Below are 23,408 nucleotides of genomic sequence, written 5' to 3'. Positions count from 1 at the left end.
TAATATTCCTCTGTGTGTGTGTGCACATGTGCACATGCTCATGTCTACACATGTACATATACATGTATATACAACACCACATTTTGTTAATCCATTCATCTCTTGAGGCATTTGAGTTGCTTCTGTCTCTTAACTATTGTGAATAGCACTATAAATATGTGTATGCAGATACCTCTTCCAGATGTTGTCTTCAGTTCTTTTGGATGTATACCCAGAAGTGGGATTGTTAGAGCTCATGTAATTGTATTATTTATTTCTTAAGGAACTGTCATGCTATTTTCCATAGTGACTGAACCATTTTACTTATGAGTACATTCCCACCAACTGTGCACAAGGATTCCACTTTTTCCATATCTTCGCCAGCACTTGTTATTTTGTTTCATTTTCTTTTATAGTAGTCATTCTAACGGGTATGAGGGGCTATCTCATTGTGGTTTTGGTTTGCATTTCTCTAATTATCAGTGATTTTGAGCATGTTTTTATATGTTTGTTGGTCATTTGTATATCATCTTTGGAGAAATATCTACTCAAATATTCTGCGCATTTTTAAATCTTAATCTTTATATTTTTGTTATTGTTGAGATGTAGGAGTTGTTTATATATTCCGAATATTAATCCTTTATCATATATATGATTTGCAAATATTTTATCCCATTCTGTAGGTTGCCTTCTTACTCTGTTGATTGTATTCTTTGTTACATGGTAGTTTTTAAGTTTAATGTAGTCTCATTTGTTTATTTTTGCATTTGCTTCCTATCATATCCAAGAACTCATTACCAAATTCAATATCATGAAGCTTCCCCTATGTTTTCTTCTAGGAATTTTATAGTTTTAAGTCTTACATTTGGTCTTTAATCTATTTTAAGTTAATTTTTGTATATAGTGTAAGGTAAGGGTCCACCCATCTACATTCTTTTGCGTGTGCATATCCACTTTTCCCAACACCATTTGTTGAAGATGGTGTTTTCTCCATGGAGTGGTATTGGCACCCTTATCAATGATCCTTTGACCATATTCACAAAGATTTATTTCTGGGCTTTCTATTTATTCCATTGGTCTAGACATGTGTCTTTATGCCAGTACCACACTTTTTTTTTTTAATTAATTAAATTTATTAGGTATATTACACTGTTTTGATTACTGTGGCTTTATAATACCGGTATATTTTGAAATCAGGAAGTATGAGAGCTCCAACTTTGTTCTTTTTCAAGATTGTTTTGGTTATTTAGGGTCTCTTGAGATTCCATATGAACTTTAGATTTTTCTATTTTTGCAAAAACAAATGTTGTATTTTGATACAAATTGCATTGAAACTATAGATTGCTTTGAGTAGCATTGCCATCATAATAACAATAGTAAATCTTCCAATCTATGAACACAGGATATCTTCCCATTTATTTATGTCTTCCTTAATTTCTTCCAGCAATGGCTTCTAGTTTTCACTGTATGAGTCTTCTACCTCTTTACTTAAGTTTATTCCTGACTATTTTATTCTTTTTGATGTTATTATAAATGAAATTATTTTCTTAATTTGCTTTTCAATTTCAAATTTAATTTGGATCTAAATTAAAATGGCTACTATTGAGCACTTAAAATGTATTTTGTGAGCCTGCATTTAATTTTGTATTTTATTTAATTTTAATTTAATGTAGATCTAAATTCAAATAGCCCAATGTGGCTAACGGTTACCATATTGGACATGACAGATTTACGCCATTTCTGTCATCACAAGGGGTTCTATTGGACAATACTGCCTTGGAGTATCTGTCTATATTGTCTCTGTTGGAGTTTATTTGTATTCTAAACCTAACTCTAATTGTAAAATTAAACTATTTGTCCTGCTGGTAAGTTGTCCAGACCATTCACGTGAGCAGCTTGCTGCCGGTGTTCCACCTTAGCCTGTGGAAAGTATTAACAAGAAAGATTATTGTACAGACCCCTGACTGTTTACTCAGATCATGATGAGACTCAGAAGCATCATTACGCATGTGGTTCCCAAATAGGTGATTGGGTACAAGACCAATGAAAGGACATTAAAAAGAACTGAGAGGATAAAAACATCTACCTACCTAGGAGGTGTTACCTCAAGTAGTGAGCGTTTTTCCAAACTGCTTCTCCCCTGGTGTCCCTACCCCTTTCAGGTGATTTAAAGAAGGTCAGTTTTAGGAAAGAAAAAAATTGGTTCAATGGCACTTAAAAAAAAAAGAACCCTATCTGAGGATTATATACCTTTATGTAGGTTCATTCTCTGATATCTGTCTTATTAACGTACAGATGATGAAATTCATCCCAAAAATCTCCACATCACAAATCACCCTTCCTTGTTTTCCCATTCAGATCGCTCCTTGATCTGACTTCAGTCTAATTAAAATGTTTTGAGTAAAAGGAAATAAAGCTACCCAAGCTGCTTAACCCCAGCCTCCCTTGTGAAAAGTCCTGGGCCTTCCTCTCTGGAGACTGATCTGCCAGAGGCATAATTACTATCCTGTATACCTGCCAGGGGGGTCCCGTGTGGTTGTCCAGTGCATGGAGAAATATAATGATTGTGTTTCTCTGAACTTAGGGCTATAAAAGAGAGAGGGAGAGAGAGAACATGCCCTTCCACCTCACATCCAGCATCCGCAGGGCTGTGTCTCCATCTCATCCCAAAGCCAGAACACCAACTTCTTCCAGACTTTGGTAAGTTAAATACAAGAGGCTGGCTGGGTTCTTCCATGCTGGAGAAGTAGTAGCATCTGTCCTCTGAAAGGAAGTTGATCTCCCCACATGGTTTGGCCTTGACTTAGGGAATAACGTTTTTCCTTAAAGGAAAGAAAAAAACCCAAAAAACTGAAATGGGTCACTAAAGTGAATATTTCTGCATTTGCCACATAAAAGACAAATGTGCAAGGCTAAATATTTTCATTTATTTTCCATATTGGTATTCTGGGACAATTACATGATAGGGAGCTCAGGGAAGGAAGATTCTGGCAAGCCTATTCATACATGTCCCCTTCTCTTTATGTTGTTTGTTTGTGTCCCAGGATCCCATCCAAGTCCTTTCCTCATTTGCCTGGCACACCCAGACCAACATCTTCCCTGCCTCCCGGACCAGTCAAAGCTGCCTCTGCTCCAGTCCGGCCCCCTTCCCCTGGCAACATCCGCCCTGTCAAGAGAGAAGTCAGAGTGGAACCTGAGAGAAAAGACCCTGAGAAGGAATCTCATAAAGTTGCCAATGAGGCCTCACTAAAGGCCAGAGTACCTTTAGTGAAGGTAGAAGAAGCCACAGTTGAAGAGGGGACACCTGTTGAACCAGAGGATGCCCCTGGTAAGAATCAACTGGCTTGTGATAGAATGTGGTTTGCTTGCTCTTTTTTCCTCCTGTTCTTCTTTTACACAATGCCCCCCACCCCTATTAGGAACTTGGAAATTTTACTCTGAGGCTAATTTTGAGATCTTATCCTAAGTACAGTTTTCTCACATGTAAAGAAAGTGGAATTATATATCCAAAAGTCTATTGTTGGAGTTAAAACATATTAATTCAATTATGGTTTCTGATTCCTTTTATCATTTTCACAAAATGTGGTGTTCAGAGCACCTGCATCAGAATCACTTGTGTTATTTATTGCTGTGTTACAAATTATCCCAAAACTTTGTAGCTTAAAACACCCACTAACAGTTATTCTATCACACAATGTCTTGGTTAGAAATTTGGGAGCAGCTTAGCTGGGTTGTTGGAGGATGGCTCACACACACATGCTGTGGCAGGTAGCCTCAGTTTCATAACATGTGAACCTCCTCATAGAGTTGCTTGATCTCCTTACAATCTGCTTGCTCTGCTGGCTTCCCCCAGGTGAATGATCTGGGACAGAGAATCAGGAGGAATCCACAGTATCTTTTATGCCTTTTATGCCGAGTCTCAGAAGCCACTCACACAGAAGTCACAATTTCAGTCATATTCTAGTCATTGGAAGAAAGTCCCTAGGTTCAACTTGAACTCAAGTGGAAGGGATTAGTCTCCACCATTTAAAGGGAAGATTTTCAAAGAATTTATGAGAGTATTTTTAAACCACTGCATCTATGATGTTTCAGACTGCAGAGCCCCAGCCCTACCTCAGATCTACTGAGTCAGAATTTGTGGTGGATCCAAGGAAGCTGAAGGCTACTAATCTCATCCGTTGACTCTGACTCCTGTGCAGGATTGTCAGATGAAGTAGAGTGGCCAATTATCACCCTACTCCTGTGTTTACTGAAGTATAAGGACCACTGGCTTAGCCTGTGTGCTTGACAGAAGTCAATTTTTTTTTCCAAAACACCCAGTGGATTGCATCTCTGCCAGGCTAACCAGATGCTATTTAAAAGTTTAAAATCAGCTGGAACTAGCAATTCAATATTTCTCATTGATAACTGTCTTTATTCAAAATTTTCTCCTTAAGATTTAACTTTAATATAGAGAATAGGGGCAAAGAAAGACTAGATGACTCAAGATAAATGATAGTGTTGTTAGAGAATGGAGGAGTCCAGTGTTTGCATAGAAGGAAGGAGAAGAGAAAGGCCAAAGAGCATCCTGAGCATAAAGAAAAATCTGTGGGAGCAAAAGAAGAAATGTAAATCTTGACTGGAGGGTCTGAAATGGTCAGGTGCCAGAGATTGCACTCCACTGTGATGCCTCATTGTGGGTCTCTCTGCTGCACCAGCTCTTTAGGTCATTGTCCTGAATCTGAATAAAGTCAGAGAACTTCTGCACCCATCATGCATCTTGGCATCAAAAGTGACAGTGGACACCTGGCATGTATAAGGAGTACGAGTGCCAACTCCTGAAGAAGTTATTGGTTCCTCCCATCCCAGACCTGGAGACAGCTCTGAGTAGACAAAAGGGACATCTTAATTGGGTGTCATCTTCCCAGCCTGAGTCTGGGCTCATGACATGGACGCTGAGGATGGTCATAGAAAGGCTTTAGTCTTCTAGTCACGAATAGTCACTAAAGAGGGAATTTTTTTAATGCAATGAAAGGCAAATAGAAGATCTCACCATCGTTTTGCTCAGGGTATAACTTTCCACAGAACCTAATGTGAGAGTCTGTACTGAATACACATTCAGTATACGTTGTTAACTGATTTAACTTGTATAAAAATAAGACTTGATGAAGAGTGTCAGCTTTGTTGGATGTCTCACTTACACATGCAACTCTTTGTTATCTGTTGCTTGGTTACAGATAGAATACAGTGAAACTGTGAGAACACATAGTAATGAACATTCCCTTTTCTTTTATAATGATGAATTCTAGGCCCAGGGTGTGGGGAATGCTAGTTTTTGTTTTGTTCTTTGGGTTTTGTTTTCAGTTGGTTTTCTCCTTATACCTGTTTGTACAGCTGCTCCAGCTTCGGCCCCAGCTCCTGTCCCAGCCCCCACTCCAGCCTGGGTCCCAGCCTCAGCCTCGGTCCCAGTCCCGTCATCCACTGTGACTGTCAGTGCTTCTCCGAAGACCTCTGCAGGCACCACCGACCCAGAAGAGGCCACAAGGCTTCTAGCTGAGAAGAGGCGGCTGGCCCGAGAGCAGAGAGAGAAGGAGGAAAGGGAGAAGAGGGAGAGAGAAGAGCTTGAAAGGTAAAGCAGTGACATTGCTAAGTGATATCATAGGAATACCTTGATACCTTAGGTTCAGTCTTCGTTCAAAGAGAAGAGGTGGTAGCAGTGAGGAAAGTAAATGGATTAGTTGTTTCAGAATTACTCTTACCTGGTGTTCCTCTGACCGCTACGTGATTGTTTTTAATCACATTTTCTTATAATGACAATACTACATTAATGGAGAAAGATTTAAAGAATAAAAATAAATTATCCACAATCTACCAGTTTTCAGTGATTGTGTATATTTTGGGTAATCCTTTCCAGTCTCTTTGAGTAGTTGCAGGTGTGTATACATATATAAATACACACGTGCACACACACCCACACACACTTACATAATTATAACCACAATAGAGGTACAATTGTACAGTCTGATTTTTATTTACTTATCTCTGATCTCCATGTTTCCTCATTGTCTTACTAATTAACATTTTACAGCAGAATAGTAAGTATTCACATTTTCTTCTTTCCAGATCTAAGTCCTCTGAGAGTGTAGCAGAGCAGAGATAGTTAAGTTTCCCATAATTGCCTGACAGACAGTATGCTGGGACAGTTTGCTTAGTTGGGCTAACAAGGCTAACGTCAATATAATTGTTCTTCAAATAAGCAGAACTGCATCTTGGGAAGGATCGCAGCCCCAGTGCTGGCCTGCCATCTTGGAGCTGGCCTGCCATCTTGGAGCTGGCCTGCCATCTTGGAGCTGGCCTGCCATCTTGGAGCTGGCCTGCCATCTTGGAGCTGGCCTGCCATCTTGGAGCTGGCCTGCCATCTTGGAGCTGGCCTGCCATCTTGGAGCTGGCCTGCCATCTTGGAGCTGGCCTGCCATCTTGGAGCTGGCCTGCCATCTTGGAGCTGGCCCCCAACAGGGAGCTTACATGGGCCATGTTCCTCCTGTCCTGTGACAGAATGTTATAACCTTTATTTATTTACAAAGATTTTCTTGGGGGGGAGAGGGGTTTCAAATTCATTACTAAATAGTCATGTTATTGGGTTAAATAAGTCTCTGCCTTTAAATGATACTTAAATTGCATTTCCTTTTAAAAGACAAGCACTCCCCCAAGTATTAGGAGTTACGTTTTGCTTCTGTTTCCCACAAGGCACCATGAGGCTGGGATGATGAGGAAGACGAATAAGAGGGTGGCTTCCCATTTTGTCCCTGAACGATGTCGAATGTATCCAGTGGAGGCTTTTGGGCCAAACCTCTGGCACAAACTGTCCTGGCAATAACCACCAACCCAAGCGTCTCTGCCAGGAACTCCCCTCACGATCTTTGTGTTGTTGTCTTTTTTCCCAGGCAAAAGAGAGAGGAATTGGCTCAAAGGGTAGCGGAAGAGAGGACTCGCCGGGAGGAAGAAGCCCGCCGGCTGGAAGCCGAGCAAGCCCGGGAGAGGGAGGAGCAGCTGCGGCAACAGGCGGAAGAGCGGGCGCGGCGCGAGCGCGAGGAGATGGAGCGCCTTGTGAAACAGGTCGGGCCGGGGATCCCGGGTGGCCACGTGCTCGGATGGGGCGGGGGTGTCACCCGGATGAGCAGAGGAAGGCGGGCAGTGTCCTGTTAGTGTTTTTCTCGGCCTGCGCACATTCTCCGGCTGCCCTTTGGCTTCTGCCTCTGGGTACCCGGAGAGATTGGCGCAGCAGGCCAAGCCAGCCTGTTTGCGAAGCATGTGACAATTGATTGTTTTCAGAAAGAGGAAGAAGCTCGTGTTCGTGAAGAAGCAGAGAGGGCCCGGCAGGAACGAGAGAAGCATTTCCAGAGAGAAGAGCAGGAGCGCCTGGAGAGAAAGAAGGTAGTGGCTTCTAATGCAGAAGACTGGGTCCCTAATTGTTCTGATTCTACACTGGAAGCTTTCCAAAGACCAGGAGACTAGCTCATTGCCATCAGAAAACAAATGTGTTCTGCCCATTACAGATAAACTCAAGTAGTTCTCAGTGATAATAATTCCCTCCAAAGAAATCACTATTTGTGTTTCAGCCTTCACCAAAAAAGTTACTTCCAATTCGTGGTAGTTTAAGTCAGTTCTAACTTTTTGGAGTAACTCCATTTAAGACATAGCAGTGGATATTATATTTTCCCAAAATAACAGACGTTGTTTTAATGACCTGCTATTTGCTTAGTAAGTAAAGCGTGCCAGGCTGGTTTTCTTTCTATATCTGATCTGTTTGTTCGATTCTTTTTTGTAGCGACTTGAGGAAATTATGAAAAGAACCAGGAGAACAGAAGCTACAGATAAGGTATTAAGATGGCCATTTTTAACTATTCTTAATGGCTTTTATTTTTCTTTACTTCACTAGGAACTTTGACATTAAAAAGTGTTTTTCCTTTTTTTTTTTTTTGGTAGAAAACTGTTGATCAGAGAAATGGTGATATAGCCAAGGGAGCTCTCACTGGAGGAACAGGTACTTATTTCAAAGAACTCAAATCAATTTAAATATAGAAGTTTTGAATTGACTTTGTAGAGGTCAAGGTATTCGTTGATTGATTTAAAAAAAAAGATGTCATTGACTCACAGAAGCTTAGGTGTGTGTCATGTAGTCCACAAATTTTCCCCTTATGTAAAACTCAACGTTTCTGGCATATGTTTTCTCACATTTGTATATACTCTGATGGAGTGCTTAATATCTTAAATAATTTTGCATCTTACATGTATCTGTGAGTATATATATTTGTACGTATCTGTGGGTATATATATAGAATATATACTATATATATCTACATAGATATATATAGATATATGTGTGTGTGTACACACACAATTAAAACAATTTTCTTTGATTTGCATTCTAAAATTTCATTTAAACTTGCACATTTTGACAACGTGTACTACGGCAGTTCTCAAAAAAGGATTTAAACATTATTTATTTTAGTTCTGACTTCAGAATAGAGTTAAAATTAAAAATCTGTTGAGATTTCATTAGAAAGTTGTTCATATGCTATAGATCTTGGACGTAGATGATTAATGTCTTGGTGATTTTAAGCCAGCTTTGGTTTAAATAAAAATAAAATTAACCTTAGTGTTTCAGTACTCAGGTTCAGTTCTGTTAAATACCCTTTTTGTGTCACGTGCATCCTGCATAAATTTTCTTGTTTAATTTTTCCACTGCAGCCTTGTGAGGTAAAAGGTGCTTTATCTTGGAGTCAACAGCATTTTCAGAGACCTACAACTTGCTAGGCCCTTTTGTAGGTGCTAGTATTCAGTGTGACCAAGCCAGGCAGGGTCCCGATGCAGATGGAGTGATAGGCCCAGCTTGCACAGCTGGAGTCCCAGTCACCACCTTCTAATTCTGGTTCCTCTGTGATCCCACATGGTCTTGGTGATTGTACATACAGGTGGTTGGTTAGGTAGCTCATCATTCAAGTCTTCCTCTTTCTTCATCTACAGTTAGAAGAAAGGACCAGAGATACCTGTTTCTTTTTCTTGTTTTTTTTTTGTTTGTTTGTTTGTTTTGTTTTTTAAGACTGGAGTAAAGATCAAATGAAATTGTCTGAAAGGTCATTCTCTGCAAGCTCTAGGGGTTTTCAAATATAAAATATTTTTATTTGGTGATTTGGTTTTATTTCAATAGAGACTATTCTAGTTTCTCTATGTGGTGATTCCTTTAATGGTAGGGTTTTCATGCTCTGTTAAAGATGCCCTAGTCGAGTATGTTTGGAGAGTAATACTAGTGGTTGCATATTAACCCCATTGCATTTTTAGCAGGTTGTCTCCAAGAATGTTGTACTAGGTAGGCTGTAAGCAGGCATAGCACCCACTGAGTCATCAGCATGTGTGTTTCAGGATGTAAATTGCACAGCTCAGGATTATTTGAGGGACTGATGCTGTAGTGTGTACATGGCCCGGCCCCTTGTTATTTATTTTTTCCCTCCATGCTGTTCGTTATCAATTCTTTCAGTATTTGTACCTCAGTCCAAGGATGAACAAAGGCAAGAGGGAAGGCAAAACTTGTCAATTGTCATACCTATGTTTATCAATACTCATAAGAAATTGGTTTGCATTAATACCATTTAAGAAAAAAAGGCCTGAGGATTATCTGGCTAACAAGTATTTCTCCTCTCCCAGTCCCAAACCTGGTTGAAGGCTGAATGGTGTTACCAGTGTTCCAAAGAGAATTCTAGGGCAGGCAGGTAGGCAGGTGAGTTTACAGACCTATCAGAGAAGTCTTCTCAGAGGCTGTCTGCCTTATAACCAGCTTTGCAAATTTTGGCAGCTTTAAAGTTATCCATACTTCTTTGTTTCAGTTATGAGACTCATTGCACCTCTGGCAGTTTTATGAATTTTTGCCAGGCTGTGAAATAATACTTCCTTGGAATTATTTCAGTTATTCTCTCACATCAAACTAAAACCATAAACTGCCACGAATTTCCCTGCAACAATGACCTGTATGAAGATTTACGAGACACAGTAACCCTGTCCCAAATTTTAGAGTCAGTCATCAATACTGTTGACTTAAGCTGGATTCTGACATTGAGCATTGAATAGCAAGGTGGCACAGTTAGGTACAATTCGTGAAATCCCTAACATTCTAAGTGTGACTAGAACAAAACTGTTTTTAAAAACATTAGTTTTAAATAATATTTAAAATGTAAATAAATATTTAAATAGTTTTAAGAAATATTTTTTTTTTTATCACTTAAGGTGAATTGTTCCAAATCATTCAGTAAAGATGTTCAGCATCAGCCTGATCGAATCCGCTCACTGCTATCTTTATCAATTCGTTTACTTTCAGTATTATATACTTTTTGTCCAGAGTCAATTTAGTGCAAGCAAAAATAACAACACTGATTTTCACCCTTACGATATGCTGGGCACTGCTCTAAGTACTTTGCATGTGTTAATGCATTTAATTCCCACAGTAGCCTATAAAGTAAGTACCATTATCCTCAGGAAAATGAGGCACAGCGAGTTTTTCACTTGCCCAAGGTCACACAGCTGGTAAGTAACAGAGCCAGGACATAAATCAGGCATTCTAGCTTCTGGGGTTTGGGTTTGACAATAGAGGAGAAATAATCCTCTGTTCCATCTTCTTTACTATGTCCAGCGGTATCTACACTTCCATGTGTGATGAACTCTCCAGGAAATGGAGAACCAGCGGCCAGCCCACATGTGGTTACCTCACACCAATCAAAAGTGACTGTGGAGAGGTGAGTTATATGTGTCTAATGATACATTAGAGCAGACACTATTGATTTTACCCCACCAATTCCACCAGAATTTCCTGGACCTGATGTAATTTCAAAGTTTTAACAATAAAATTTATTTTTATTTTGGTTCAATAATGTTTGGTAGAGCCAGTAGTTCTGTACTGGGAAAAGGGGAAAATACCTTTTTTCTTAAGTCTTTAAATATGATGGTGAGGTTTTTGTGTGACTGTTAAAGAAAATTACAAGGAATAATTTACTTTTCTCTATATATATTTAATGTGATCTGGATCACAGCCACACCCTTTACTGGTATATGACAACTATATTTTTGCCATGATATTTAGTGAGTCAGAGGTTTGTTCCAGAGTAAAAGTCACGTAGATACCAATATTTCTTATGATATATTAGTAGTAGTAGGTCTTTTTATTGAAGAATCAAATAGTTGCTAACAGCAGTCAAGAAAGAAGTGTGGGTTGAAGAAAGATTGCCTTTCTCTTTTCTTACATTTATATTGACAGCATTATAAGAGCACTCAAAAATGAAAAATAAGAAGTACTTATAGCTGTTTCTAAAAAATCCAGTCATGTAGACCTTGTAGAAGCATTTGTAATAATGTTCAAAAATTTCAGCTGTGACCTTTTTTAATTTTCAGAATTTACTTAATTATTTTATGAGTTTTTCAGTCTCTAATGCTAGAGTCTTTGCTACCATCAGAGAATTGAAGGTTCTCAAATTAATTTTTTTCTCAAGCTAAAAACACACACTACACAAGATTTTATAACATAATTGGCAGCAGTGAAAAGATAAGTCATCCTAAGATTGATATCCTAGGATGTCTATGAGTCATAAGATATCTATTGACATCTTTCTGAGACAGTGGAATTTTTTCGTTTTGCCCACTGTAATACCAAAGAGAATAATTTTCCTAAGAAAGATCTTAATAAGCTTTCAGTTATGTTGACAAAAATCTATTGCAATAATTACCTAAGATACAAAGTGATATTTTTTTAGTTAATATGATTTTCAAATAAAGTAGTCCCACCTACTATAATTTATTATGTTCAATTTATTGACTTCAGAGATGTTTAGGAAGGAATAATAAGCACCACAAAGCGAACCCCATTATTATCATAAGGAACAGGCTTATTAAGCCACTGATAATTCTGTCTGATGAATAAAATTAGTTTTATACATTAGCTGACTCTCTTCAGTGGTAAAGTCACCAAGTAATTAATCATTGTATAAGAACCTGAACCATATTGTACTATGAAAAATGATATAGATAATAAAATTCTATTTTCTTTAATCCTCCTCTACACACAGAGCACAGTTTGTAATTTAAAAATATAGCACTGCTGTGCTATGTAGTACTACTCTGAACTTACTGGTGTCATCCGTCTTTACCCAAGTAATAAATTGTCCTTTGTCATACATGTAAGATGATCCCTGACAAACAACTAGGACATATATAAGCAGGTCTTTTTCTATTCTATCACCTAACAATGCAGACAGATCCAGGTTAGTATCATATATAAAAATTAGGATATAATTCAAGAATGAGCCTAACAAATTTAATCCTTTGTCTCTAGTGTGTCTCCCCTTTTAAGGAAAAAAAGAAAAATCTAGCAGATTCCCAGAGATACACAAGCATTACTTTTGTTATTTTTACAAATATAAATTTAGGTTTAAAATTTTGATAGCTCTCATTTATCTGTAAAGCCAAAACAACAAGTTACAAATTTAAGTTAAAAATAGTACCTCTTAGACCAGGAACATCCAAAGTAAACAAGTCATTTATTGTGAAGAATGATATTTTTCTGCAATTATTGATCCCTTTTGCATTAGGGATGCTTGTTCTGTCATGAGTTGCTGATGATTTATTTCACCCATTTCTTTTCTCTATTTAAACTGCTTTAAAACTTCAGATCTCTTTTTTTATATAGTATGCCATGATGAAACTTGGCTTTTTTACTTGGCACTAACACAATGTTTATTTACCCAGTTGAACCTAGTTCATTAGTCATTAGCCCTTTTCACGTAAACTGGTACTGCCTCTTATCAGTATGCTCTAAAATAAAATGCAAAATGGAGCGTGAAAATCATGTGGTGAAACAGCTTTTTTACATTCAGCCATATTGATGATTGCACTACTCTGCTATGGATTTTTAAAGATTTTTATCAGAGTAAAAATGTACATTTGTAAAAATTCATATAGATCATTGGACCCCAGTTTGAGAAACACTATCCATTTCTGATTGACCCTGACCTATAGGGTATGTTTAATGTGCTTGTTAAGTTTGTATCATTGTGTGATACACAAAGTTTGTGATAATGTAGCCTAAGAAATTCTGCTTCCCTTACTTATTTTTAAATTTATCTTTGTTTAATTTATCCAGACTAATCTTGAAACAATCTATATTTTCACTTTTGCATCAGCTCTTTTAGTAACAAGTACAACGAAAGTGCATAAAGAAGTGCTTTTATTCCTCTTACAGCTATTTCTTTGCAGTTTCAAATTGAGGACCCATGCTTGTCAGAAACTAGATTTTAGGAATAAGCCTTTATTTATTTATTATTTTTTACAATTTTCATACCTTTCATGATTTTATGGATTTTGTTTCTATTCCCTTTCTGCTTTCATGTTATAAATTAAATATTTCTATTTTGCTTACTATATCAGTCAGGATCCAATCCAGAGAGAGAAACCACAGATTAATTTGAATAGGGAAGTTTAATATCAAGAAAAATTAACTGTGCTTTGGGATCGAAGTAATGAGATTGGCTAGTAAGAAGTAAGGAGAACTCTAAAGAATACGAGAATACCAAATATAAGGAACAACTACTACTCCTGGGTCACATCCAAGGAAGAGTCATGTTCCACAGGGCTTCATTCCAGCCCTTGTTGAAGAGGGTATAGCTGTGACTCACTGGATGGCAGAGGAATTTCCAGAAATCTGTCCTTTGGAGTGCCTAGGAAAGCTGTTCACAGGGCGGTGTCTCCAGAGGCACTCTCCCACAAAGCTGCCCTAGAAGGGTCCTGGGGTAGCTGCTGGTCGCAGTGCACTGTAGCAGCCAGGCACTGGGAATGCCAGGGGTGTGCTGCAGGAGCCTGCTGAGCAAGCACACCATACCGGGATGCAGAACTCTTTGTTCCTATAATGTCTCTAGCAGCCTTTAATGACAAAGCTTAAGATTGTGCCAGCTGCCAAAGGAAAGTTATGTAAAGGGCCCAGATCCAGTTTCACAGAACAGGAATGAGGGGTGAATTTGGAGCTTAGAGGCAAAAAAAAAATCAGTAACTGACATATTTACTTTGTCTTTAAAGGCTCCGTCTCAATCTTTTTTATCATTTTTGTCATATTTCTATAGAGATTCTTTAGCGTGAATATGGAGTTGATGGAGAAGAGCTTTAGAACCAAAAGTCCTAGGCTGGATTCCTAGTTTTTCTGAAAAGTTCAGAGACTGTGATTAACCTACTTAAGTAAGACATAGTTTCCTCATTTGGACGTGGAGATACCTTCCCCACAAGGTATTGGGGAGTCCATTGAAATAGTGTCCGTGAAGGAGGTCTAAAAACTGTGTTATACCATACAAATGTTAGATGTTATTTATCTTTATTCTTCTAAAGTGCAGTGTCCAAAAGACATACAGTCCACTGGATATAGCTACAGTGTGATATTATAGAAAAATGCTTCTGTGTTGTATCTGGTATCCCATCTTCTTATACCTCACATTTTATTGGCCTTTTTTTTTTAACCATCAAAACATAAGAAAACAGTTTACAGTGATCCTAAGATCTGTTACCTCCACTGTGAGTAATAGCTCTCCATCTTTTAAGGGTGATTCTGCTTAGAGTTCTTTAAACCCACTGCTTTTACCTTGCCTACATTTAATGATTTTTCTCAAGGAATTCTTATGAATTGTGTTGCCTAGAATAAATGTTATCTGCATACTTAAATTTTTCATCCTCATACCTTCCAGATTATTATTAAATTAGTCTTAGCACTGATCCCTGAGGCTCTCTGCCACTCATACTCTTCCGTCTAGAGAAGGACCCGCTGCTTACCTACCTTTGATATCCTTCCCTAAGACGGTTTCCTATTCATGAATAAACATTTCCTCTAATTCAGTGGGGACTCAAGTTTTTAAACAGTTTTGCATCTTAAATCCTATTAAAGACTTTAAAATTACAAATAAATTATATCCATTAATGTTCTTTTCTATTCCCAGTTTCAAGTTGACCTTGAAATCACTTGCCAAAGCCATTGCTTTTCAGCTCAGTGCATTATGTTTAATGACGCATTCCACAGTCAGCTTGTCATCAGTCAGCATATTTATTAAATACCCTACTATACACCAAATGCAGAGATATAGATGGCTCCAGCTTGCCCACTGTGAATTAAGTCACAAATTGGAGATTCCCAGGGTTCCTTCCAAAGAACTTGATGTGGGTGAGACTCTGGAAATCTACCATGACAAATGCTATAAGCACTGTGGCAGGGTTGGTTTTCACTGGAAAACTCCACTCCTTAGAATGAATATCTTTAGTTCAGACTGGGAGAAGTTTCACTTTTCCTTATGTCTGGAGTACCTAATACATTGGTTTGCCTTCTCTTCAGGAAAAATAAATGAGTGCTGTGAAGTGGGTTACTTTCGCCCTACCCACCCCCAGAGATATGGTAATGTGCTCCTAATGTTACTTTTCTAGCAGCTAAGACCAGCAGCCGTTCCTGATGCAGAGAAACTCTGCACCGGAACACCCTGGACCTTACTCCTAACCTTGAGGGGCTTGAGTGACACGTCTGGCCCATGTGTTTTCTTTGGCTCTCAGCCTTTGCTGTGCAATCCTTTTATAGCCTGAAAGCTGTTGTCCTTCCCTGACAGGCTCCCCACAACAATAGGTAGAATTGAAAAAGGTTAGAGTTATCAAAATTCTGGCCAGCTTTTAAAGGTGCAGAGTAATACATGAGCCTGAGCAAGGGTGACCCTTATTTGCAGAGGCTATTTTTGGTTCTTGAGCAAGTATTTTTAGAGAGAAGAGCCCATAGATGGAGGGGAGTGTTTATTCATGAATAGGAAACTTACTTTGGAACAGGAGACAAAGGATAAATGTGTGAACACAGGGGTGGGGCAGGAAATTATTTTAAATTTCTCAGGTTATTCTGACAGATGCATCTACTCCCAGCTGAGAATCTCTATTCTAGAAGCTAAAAATCTCATGGATATACAGGCCGTTGTCATTTTATCCTCCTATTACCTGAAAATATATTTTATGCTTGTTCTTAGCCCTAGGAGGCTGTCTCTTCAATAGAACATTTCTTTTCTCTTAAATAAGGGGTTTGTAGTAATTTTGGTGTTTGACTTTAGTGGTTTTCCTCCCAACCCTAGTTTATCATTGTACTTAGTTTTACTTAACGGAAAAGTGACATTCCCAAGCTCCTATCATGCAAGCAGAAAGAGATGTATCACTTTTGATTTTAAAGTTACTTGTTATAACATGATAATAAACATTAAGAAAAAATAAGGTTTTGGCTATGATAAGCGGAATGGACCATCAGATTCCCACCATTGTCCTGGCCCCTTCCCTGGATGTATTTTGTACTGACCAAGTGAAGTACACATCTTCAAGAGTCTTGCACCCAGCTTCAACCTCCTGAGTGTAGCCAAAGACAGGGAAATCAAAAGCTGGTGCTCTTATTCTGAGAAGGCACATGGACCCATAATCCCTGACCCCAGAGATTTCAGATTCAGTTGTGTGTTTTCTGCTGTTCACAGTGTCCTCAGAACATTTAATAATTGGTTACCCAAAACATACGGCACGATTATTCCTCTAATTGCTAACAAGTAAAAATGGGTGGGGTAGCCAGGTAGGAGTGAGAAAGGAAAATGAAGTCAGCCGTTGACTCAAATCTGGGGTTGGCGTTGCCATTATGACTTGTTAGCACATGCAACCTGCAAGGTGATGAGAGTTGAGGTGGCCAAGGAATGAGGGTTTTGGAGATGTATTCCTCTTCTTGATCTTTTGCCAAAACTTCTTAAAATTTCGTTGGGAGGAGAACCATGACTGTTCCTCTGGTTACAGAAAGCCCATTGGTGTTGGGGAAAAAACAGGAGGACAGGTGGGGTGGCTCAAGGACTCGGAAGGGCAGGTGTTAACGCGTGTGCGCGTGTGTGCTCATGCAGACTACTGTGATGCCAAGCCTCCTCTCCCCGCCTCGGGGAAACAGCAGAAAAGCACCTTCATAATCAGAATCAGTATAATGTTTTTACATTTGTTTTTTTTTTTTTCACAGCACTTTTAGAAATAATACTTTTAATGTACCTTGCAATGCTTTGTGAGATACTTAGGACAGGCTTCTTTATTTTTTCCTAGAAGAGAAGGTTTCATACTTAACAAAAATGCCTCAAAATATTCAAATCAGAAATGCTATAAAATGTGTTCCACAAAATCAGTACTTCTCGTTGTTTAGGGACAGTAAATATTTCCGTAATGTGGTGCGGGGGGGGGGGCGGGGAGGGAAGCAGATTGCTCAAAAACAAAGCAATAGAAAAATTGGATGTACGTTAGCTTTATTTTATCATTTGGAAGAAGATGGAAAAAGAGGAACTGACTTGCTGAAGTTCAAGCATTTGGCATTGCTGACACTAGAGACCTGATTTTCTGATCTCTGGCCTGTCTCTTTCCATAGACCTCTTTCTGTAGCTAAAGATTCAATTTATGATCAGTGTGTATTAGAAGTTAAAACTTTCACAATTTTTGTTTTATATTTTGTCTTTTTCATTTTCCATTTGGCAATTTTAACTCTAGAATTTTGTCAAATACGGTCATTTGTGATATGTGAGTTGAGCACTGAACAAATTATGAAGCTTGTAAATAATGTTTATGGCTGCAATCAGATAAAGTGAGTGATAAAATTAATCTAGCATTCGTTTGGTAGACAGACATTGTTTTGCTGCATTGTAAAGCTTAATGATCAGGATATAACATAAAGGACTACCAATTTGGCTACAGCGCTTATGAAGAGAATGAAAAATCTAAGACAAACCGTAGGTAGAAAAATAAGGATTTGATGCCAGTTAAATGTACTACCTAAAAAATAAATCCAAGATATTCAACATGAATTAATCAGTGAGAATCAAAGTGAGGTCAAAGGAAGATTTAAGGGACAAAGATAAGAAGGTTGATCTTAAACAATTTACCTATAAAATTCTGCATGTGTTTTGGGAAGTCGGTGATATCCAAGAAGGGCTAGAATTTGAATAGCCAGGGAGTGTACAAAATGGCAAAATGAGAAGAGCACAGGACCAGAGATCAAAAGATCATGTATGCAGTCTGGACTGTCAGTAATTGTGTGACTTAGAGCAAATCATCCCCTTCCCCCTGAACTGTAAGCCCCTCATCTTTGAAGTAATGGCTTTTCTTTATCAAAGGAATGTAGAAATGCCTGCAGTAGAAATTGTTAAATATGTGTGATGATGATGATGGTCTATTCTACTGGATAAATTGTACCATTTAATGAATTTTATATCAAAATAATGGATATTTATAAAAAGTATGAATTTAAAATACAAATATATCAGAATTCACCATTTTTGTTAGTAATGATGTGGTCAGTCAGTCTAATATTTTGATTGGAAAGTTGTATAATTATTTATTATAAAACAATTCTTGGTTGTCCTAAAGTTATGTTTTCCAGTTTTAATACTAATTCATTTTAATTTTTTATTTTTAAAATTCCCCAGTACTCCCAATTTGGAAAAACAACCAAATGAAAATGGAGTATCTCTTCAGAATGAAAATTTTGAAGAAATTATAAACTTACCCATTGGATCTAAACCATCCAGATTAGATGTCACCAACAGTGAGAGCCCAGAAATTCCTTTGAACCCAATTTTGGCCTTTGATGATGAAGGGACCCTTGGGCCCCTGCCACAGGTAGATGGTGTCCAAACACAACAGACAGCAGGTAAGCTTGCGTCAAACTCCCTTCAGTAATCATCAGAAATATGTGACACCCAAGAGACAATGAACCTTCAGTGTGACTGTGGCGCAGTTTGTCCTACAAGGGACCAATAAGCCACATGAAGAAGATTGTGCCAGGATCATAAAAATTGAATTTTGAGTTGGATTGGGCAACTTCTAGGGCCCCTCCTGTTCTCCCACTCAGTGTAGAAATTCAGTCTGCAGCACCTATTGGGTGCTGCACTATTGAGTGTCCATGAGCCTCTCCTCACGGAGCGGCACTCACTGCCCAGCAGCATTCACTGTCAGAATATGCTTCATACCAAGACAAGCACTTAATGCCTCACCATAAGTTAGGGACCACAGGGTCTAGTCCCACTGTAGAAAAGGTTTGTTTGATTGTTAGTCTATCTTTCTCAGCTCCTTAGATGTTTGAAGTCTGCCATCATGTTCTCCCACCATTTTTCTCTCGTTTGGGTTTAGCAACCTGGATAACATACTATTGTTCTTTTTACATGTAATAAGGTAGTTACGATTTAGGTAATGGGACCCATATTCTGAATTAGGAGCACACTGAGCCCAAGGGTCTTCCATTCCTTGTTGAGTGACTAGCTCTTGTTGAAATGCCAGTGACTCTCTTCTACCCTATCTCTAGGCCTCACACTTGACCTGAAGTCTTTGTACAAGGAGAGCAACAGCTTTACAGAACCCAAAGAAATAAAGAGCAGCATCAAAAATTACCAGCTTACTGGGCATAGCACAGTCCCATCAACTCAAGAATAAGTGGGATAAGCCCAACTCCATCTCTTTTCAAATCTCTTTGAATTCTATCAACTTCCCTTCCCAGCAGATCTTTTTCATGTACTAGCCAGCATCTCTTTATACTATTAGGAACTGAGCTGGCCATGTTCAATTTGTGATCAAATTGTTTTATCTTTTAGATTCCATCTGTGAACTTGTAACAAGTATTGTCCACTTTAACTGGTTGAAAAAGCCAATGTTGAACCACCTATCCAAATGAAGCTAGTCAGTTTTTCTTCTCTACTGTACTGACATTGGGAGTATAATTTCACTTTAGTGATCCACATTTTTAGACTGTAAAAGGATTCTGTAAATCCATCCCAGGTCTGACATTTTGATTCTTAAGCCTTTGGGAACAATCTGATTACTTTCATGTTGGTGGACATAGTCCCGGAGCAACTTCTTACTTTGTCATGTTACAGATTCACAGAAGGAAGGAACGTCCGAGTGACTTTCTGCTTCACTTGACAGGCCTTTGATCATCTTTTGACTTATCTGTCATTCCATTCCCACTGTGTCCACCCTTCTATACCTTCTCTAGGAACAGAGTCCAATGTCTGTGATTTTAAGTGGCATAAACGTTCTTTTGGGGTCATGACTATTTATCGACAAACATTTATTTAATTTCCAAACGAGTTTGGAGACTGAAGCATCAGGTACTGAGGATATAAGGACAAATGTAAGTCCCTACCCTCAAAGAAAAGTACAATCTATGTAAAACAGTAAATAAGAGAGTTTGAAGTAAAGGACATGAAGTAAAGGAGTTTGAAGTTTTCCAATTAGTAGCAGAATTCACTTAAATATAAGATCATGGACCCTGATAAAATTGCCTATTCTTAAAAGTATGGTTAAGTTTTAGAAATGTAAGATATTACTGTAGTATTCTTTAAATAAGATTTTACATAAATATCATATTAATCTATTCTTTTTTCTCTCTCCTAATACAGAAGTTGTATGAGCATTTCTCCTGAAGAACCAAAGCAGACATTTAATAGGAATTTCTACAATTAATGGAATTCCTTCCATGCTGTAAAGGAGCATCCCCTCTCCTCCAGTTTTCTAAAGATCTCTTGACCATCATTTTGAAAAGACTTTATTAAAACCAGCTGAGTACAAAAGACTGGACAGCTTTTCTAATAATTTTCGCCAATAGAGAAAAAGAAATGCTCCTTGTTCTTCAATACTTTAAAATGGCTTTTTCCAGTGTGCTCCTTCTTAGCAAATCAATATTTTCTGCATTCTCTAAAAGATGAGAGCATTTGGCTGTAAAAGAAATGGGCTGACCCGGCATGATTTTTCACATAGATATCTCGGTCTTTAAAAGCTAACAGGTAAAATTGGCACAAAAACTTACCTTTTACAATATAATACTTGAAAAATAAGTACCTCTTTGCTCTACAAGTACAATGAATAAGAAAGGTGTTTAAATTAAGCCTGTTTGTTTAAATAATATTGCAAAGAGCTCTATTTGTAGAGGCAAATTATAGGCAGATTACCAGGTTCTTGTAAAGGCAACTTGTACATGGAAACCCAGCTGTCACATTCTTCTTGCATATCCTTTTCCAAAAGCGTACTAAGCAATTTTTAAATGTGGGAAAAAAACATTATTTTTTCAGAACAAGAAAATAATTTACTGTCCTCTTAAATAATGTATTTATAAAGTTTTTCCAGATAAACTAATCAAATAAATTAGAATAATGTGACAACATTGCAGATTTGATTTATTAGATCCATTCCTTATGTTCCCATGAGAGAATGTTACTGATGATTCAGGGCTATTTCTGAAGTCTGTGTATTGCTGCTGTCCCCAGTGCTGGTGGGACTTATCTTTGCCTTACCTGATCACAAATTATGTGGGGTGGGGGTGGGGGGTAAAGATTTAATATTTCTTTAAATAAAAAAAGAATCTGGTTTTGCTCGTTTAAGAGCAATGAAAAAATGATGGAATGTTGACTGTGTTTGGCACATAGGACACTGCAGGCAGGATACCTTCACGAATGTCCTCGTTCTGTGTGGCATCCATCAGCTTTCACTTTTCATTCTTCTTCACGTTTGCTGCTGAGCTTAGCTGTACAAACTTGCACTTTCATTTACTAATATAAATTCCATTTTATTTTATCATTTTAGAGGCTATGAATAGCTAAATATTGAAAGAGAGGGAACACATGTTTTTCTGTGGAGTATTAAAAAAGGTAAACTTCCACCACTATAGTGTATTGGTTTTATTAAAAAAGAAATTGGTTAATCTACTAGATTGAATGAGAGACTACTCATTTATTGGACCATTTCCTTAAAATCCAAGCATATCATTTTTAGTAACAGCTGTAATTTGTGAAAACATTAATTTGGGGGTTTTCCCTATACCCATTTGTCCATGTACACATAATCATATTAAAAAATGTCTGTTGAACAAAGTTGTTTTATTTGTTTAAATCGACCTAGCATGAAACACCAAATGTGTTTGACATAGTTTTACTTTTAGGTTTCTCATGTTATAATTTCACTCAGGTTGATTTTGAGTTTTCCAAATTGCCCTTCATTTGACCTCAATTATCTATTTCCAGCTTCCTCTTGAGCAGTCATGTAGTCTAGATTTATTTAAAATTAGAGCAATGGGTCTATTTTGGCTAAATTTCCCTTTTTTATTTATGATGTTTAACTTGAACAATTATTAGCAAACATAAGTAATCAAGTTCTAATTAGAAGTATAAAATTTTTAACTCTTTTAAGAATGTCACTGCCAAAGGATGACCTTGATCTTTATAATGGCTGGGTTTCTTTCTGTCCAGCCCTTGGAGGTCGGTAAAGAGGTCTTAAAGCGGTCTTCAGTAAGCACTGCGTTAAGGGCAGTGCTTAGGGATCAAATATTACCTTTAATGGTGAAATGAGAGTGGGTGGACTTTTAGTTTCCTTTCCATCCCATTGCAGACTAGGCCAATTTAGTCAACAATCACAGATTCGTTTGGTACTGTGTTTCCCTGAAAATAAGACCAGGTCTTATATTAATTTTTGCTTCAAAAGACACATTAGGGCTTATGTTCAGGGGATGTCATCCTGAAAAATCATGCTAGGGCTTATTTTCCAGTTAGGTCTTATTTTCGGGGAAACATGGTAAATACCAGCCTTTACTAGAAGGTAAGTTTTTATATACAGAGAGAGAGAGAGAGAGAGCCAAAAAAAATGTATACACATTTTTAAGAAAGGAAAACTATTAAAATTGTAATACTCAATACAAGTCACGTTTGACTTCTGCAATTATAAGAGGTGCTCAAAGTGGTTACCATCAGCATCCAGACACTTCTGATTATGGCAAACTACTGCTTGAGCAACGTTGACCAAAGTGTCCACTTGTGTACATTCTTTTAGCACCCCCAGTATATATCTGCTGCATAACCTCACTACCTGGTGGCATATTAAAAGTAAATCTAAAACAGAGTTCTCTCACATGAACAAATTTATATTAGCAAGCAGGGCCTTGGAAAGCTTGGGAAGACTTTTTGCTCATAATCTTACAAACACCTTGACTGAGGGATTCACAGTGAAGCCGAAGCAGTGATAATTTGAAGGCAGGACTACGTAACCCGGTTGGATCAGGCAACAGTATTAAATGAGTGGGCTTCAGGGGAAGGTGACACGGGCAGATGGAGTTTAGACTGAGGAACATCAAAAGTCATGAGATTGGAGGATCTAACATATTGTATATTTCATGCATTTTTGTCTCTCAAAATCTTTCTAGGCAACCACTTAACCTTTAAAGCTCCATTCAGTAATGAAAAATTACTAACATCCCTTATGCTGATTAACACTGGTGTAGATTTAGGTGACAGTATTTAAAGCACCTACCTAGCTACCAGATTGGGTGGCTATCAGATTGGGTTAAATGCTATCTGACTTACTTC

General features: G+C 38.0%; 1 protein-coding gene across 8 annotated transcripts in view; it reads left to right on the top strand.

Annotated features, from left to right (window-relative positions):
* The window catches only part of MAP7 (microtubule associated protein 7), a 154,079-nt gene extending 132,364 nt beyond the window's left edge, over positions 1-21,715 (top strand). For all 8 annotated transcript variants that reach the window (XM_019732717.2, XM_074333625.1, XM_019732715.2 and 5 more), the window contains 10 exons: positions 2,564-2,679; positions 3,024-3,307; positions 5,353-5,587; positions 6,903-7,074; positions 7,291-7,392; positions 7,787-7,837; positions 7,945-8,002; positions 10,643-10,745; positions 18,489-18,712; positions 20,457-21,715. In XM_019732717.2, coding sequence (XP_019588276.2) covers positions 2,564-2,679; positions 3,024-3,307; positions 5,353-5,587; positions 6,903-7,074; positions 7,291-7,392; positions 7,787-7,837; positions 7,945-8,002; positions 10,643-10,745; positions 18,489-18,712; positions 20,457-20,467 — 1,356 coding nt within the window. In that variant the 3' untranslated portion in view covers positions 20,468-21,715. The remainder of the gene's footprint in view (positions 1-2,563; positions 2,680-3,023; positions 3,308-5,352; positions 5,588-6,902; positions 7,075-7,290; positions 7,393-7,786; positions 7,838-7,944; positions 8,003-10,642; positions 10,746-18,488; positions 18,713-20,456) is intronic.
* Positions 21,716-23,408: the final 1,693 nt, after the last annotated feature.

Source organism: Rhinolophus sinicus, linkage group LG05 (assembly GCF_036562045.2).
Source record: "Rhinolophus sinicus isolate RSC01 linkage group LG05, ASM3656204v1, whole genome shotgun sequence".
Taxonomy (NCBI): domain Eukaryota; kingdom Metazoa; phylum Chordata; class Mammalia; order Chiroptera; family Rhinolophidae; genus Rhinolophus; species Rhinolophus sinicus.
This window is presented reverse-complemented; position numbering and strand designations above follow the sequence as displayed.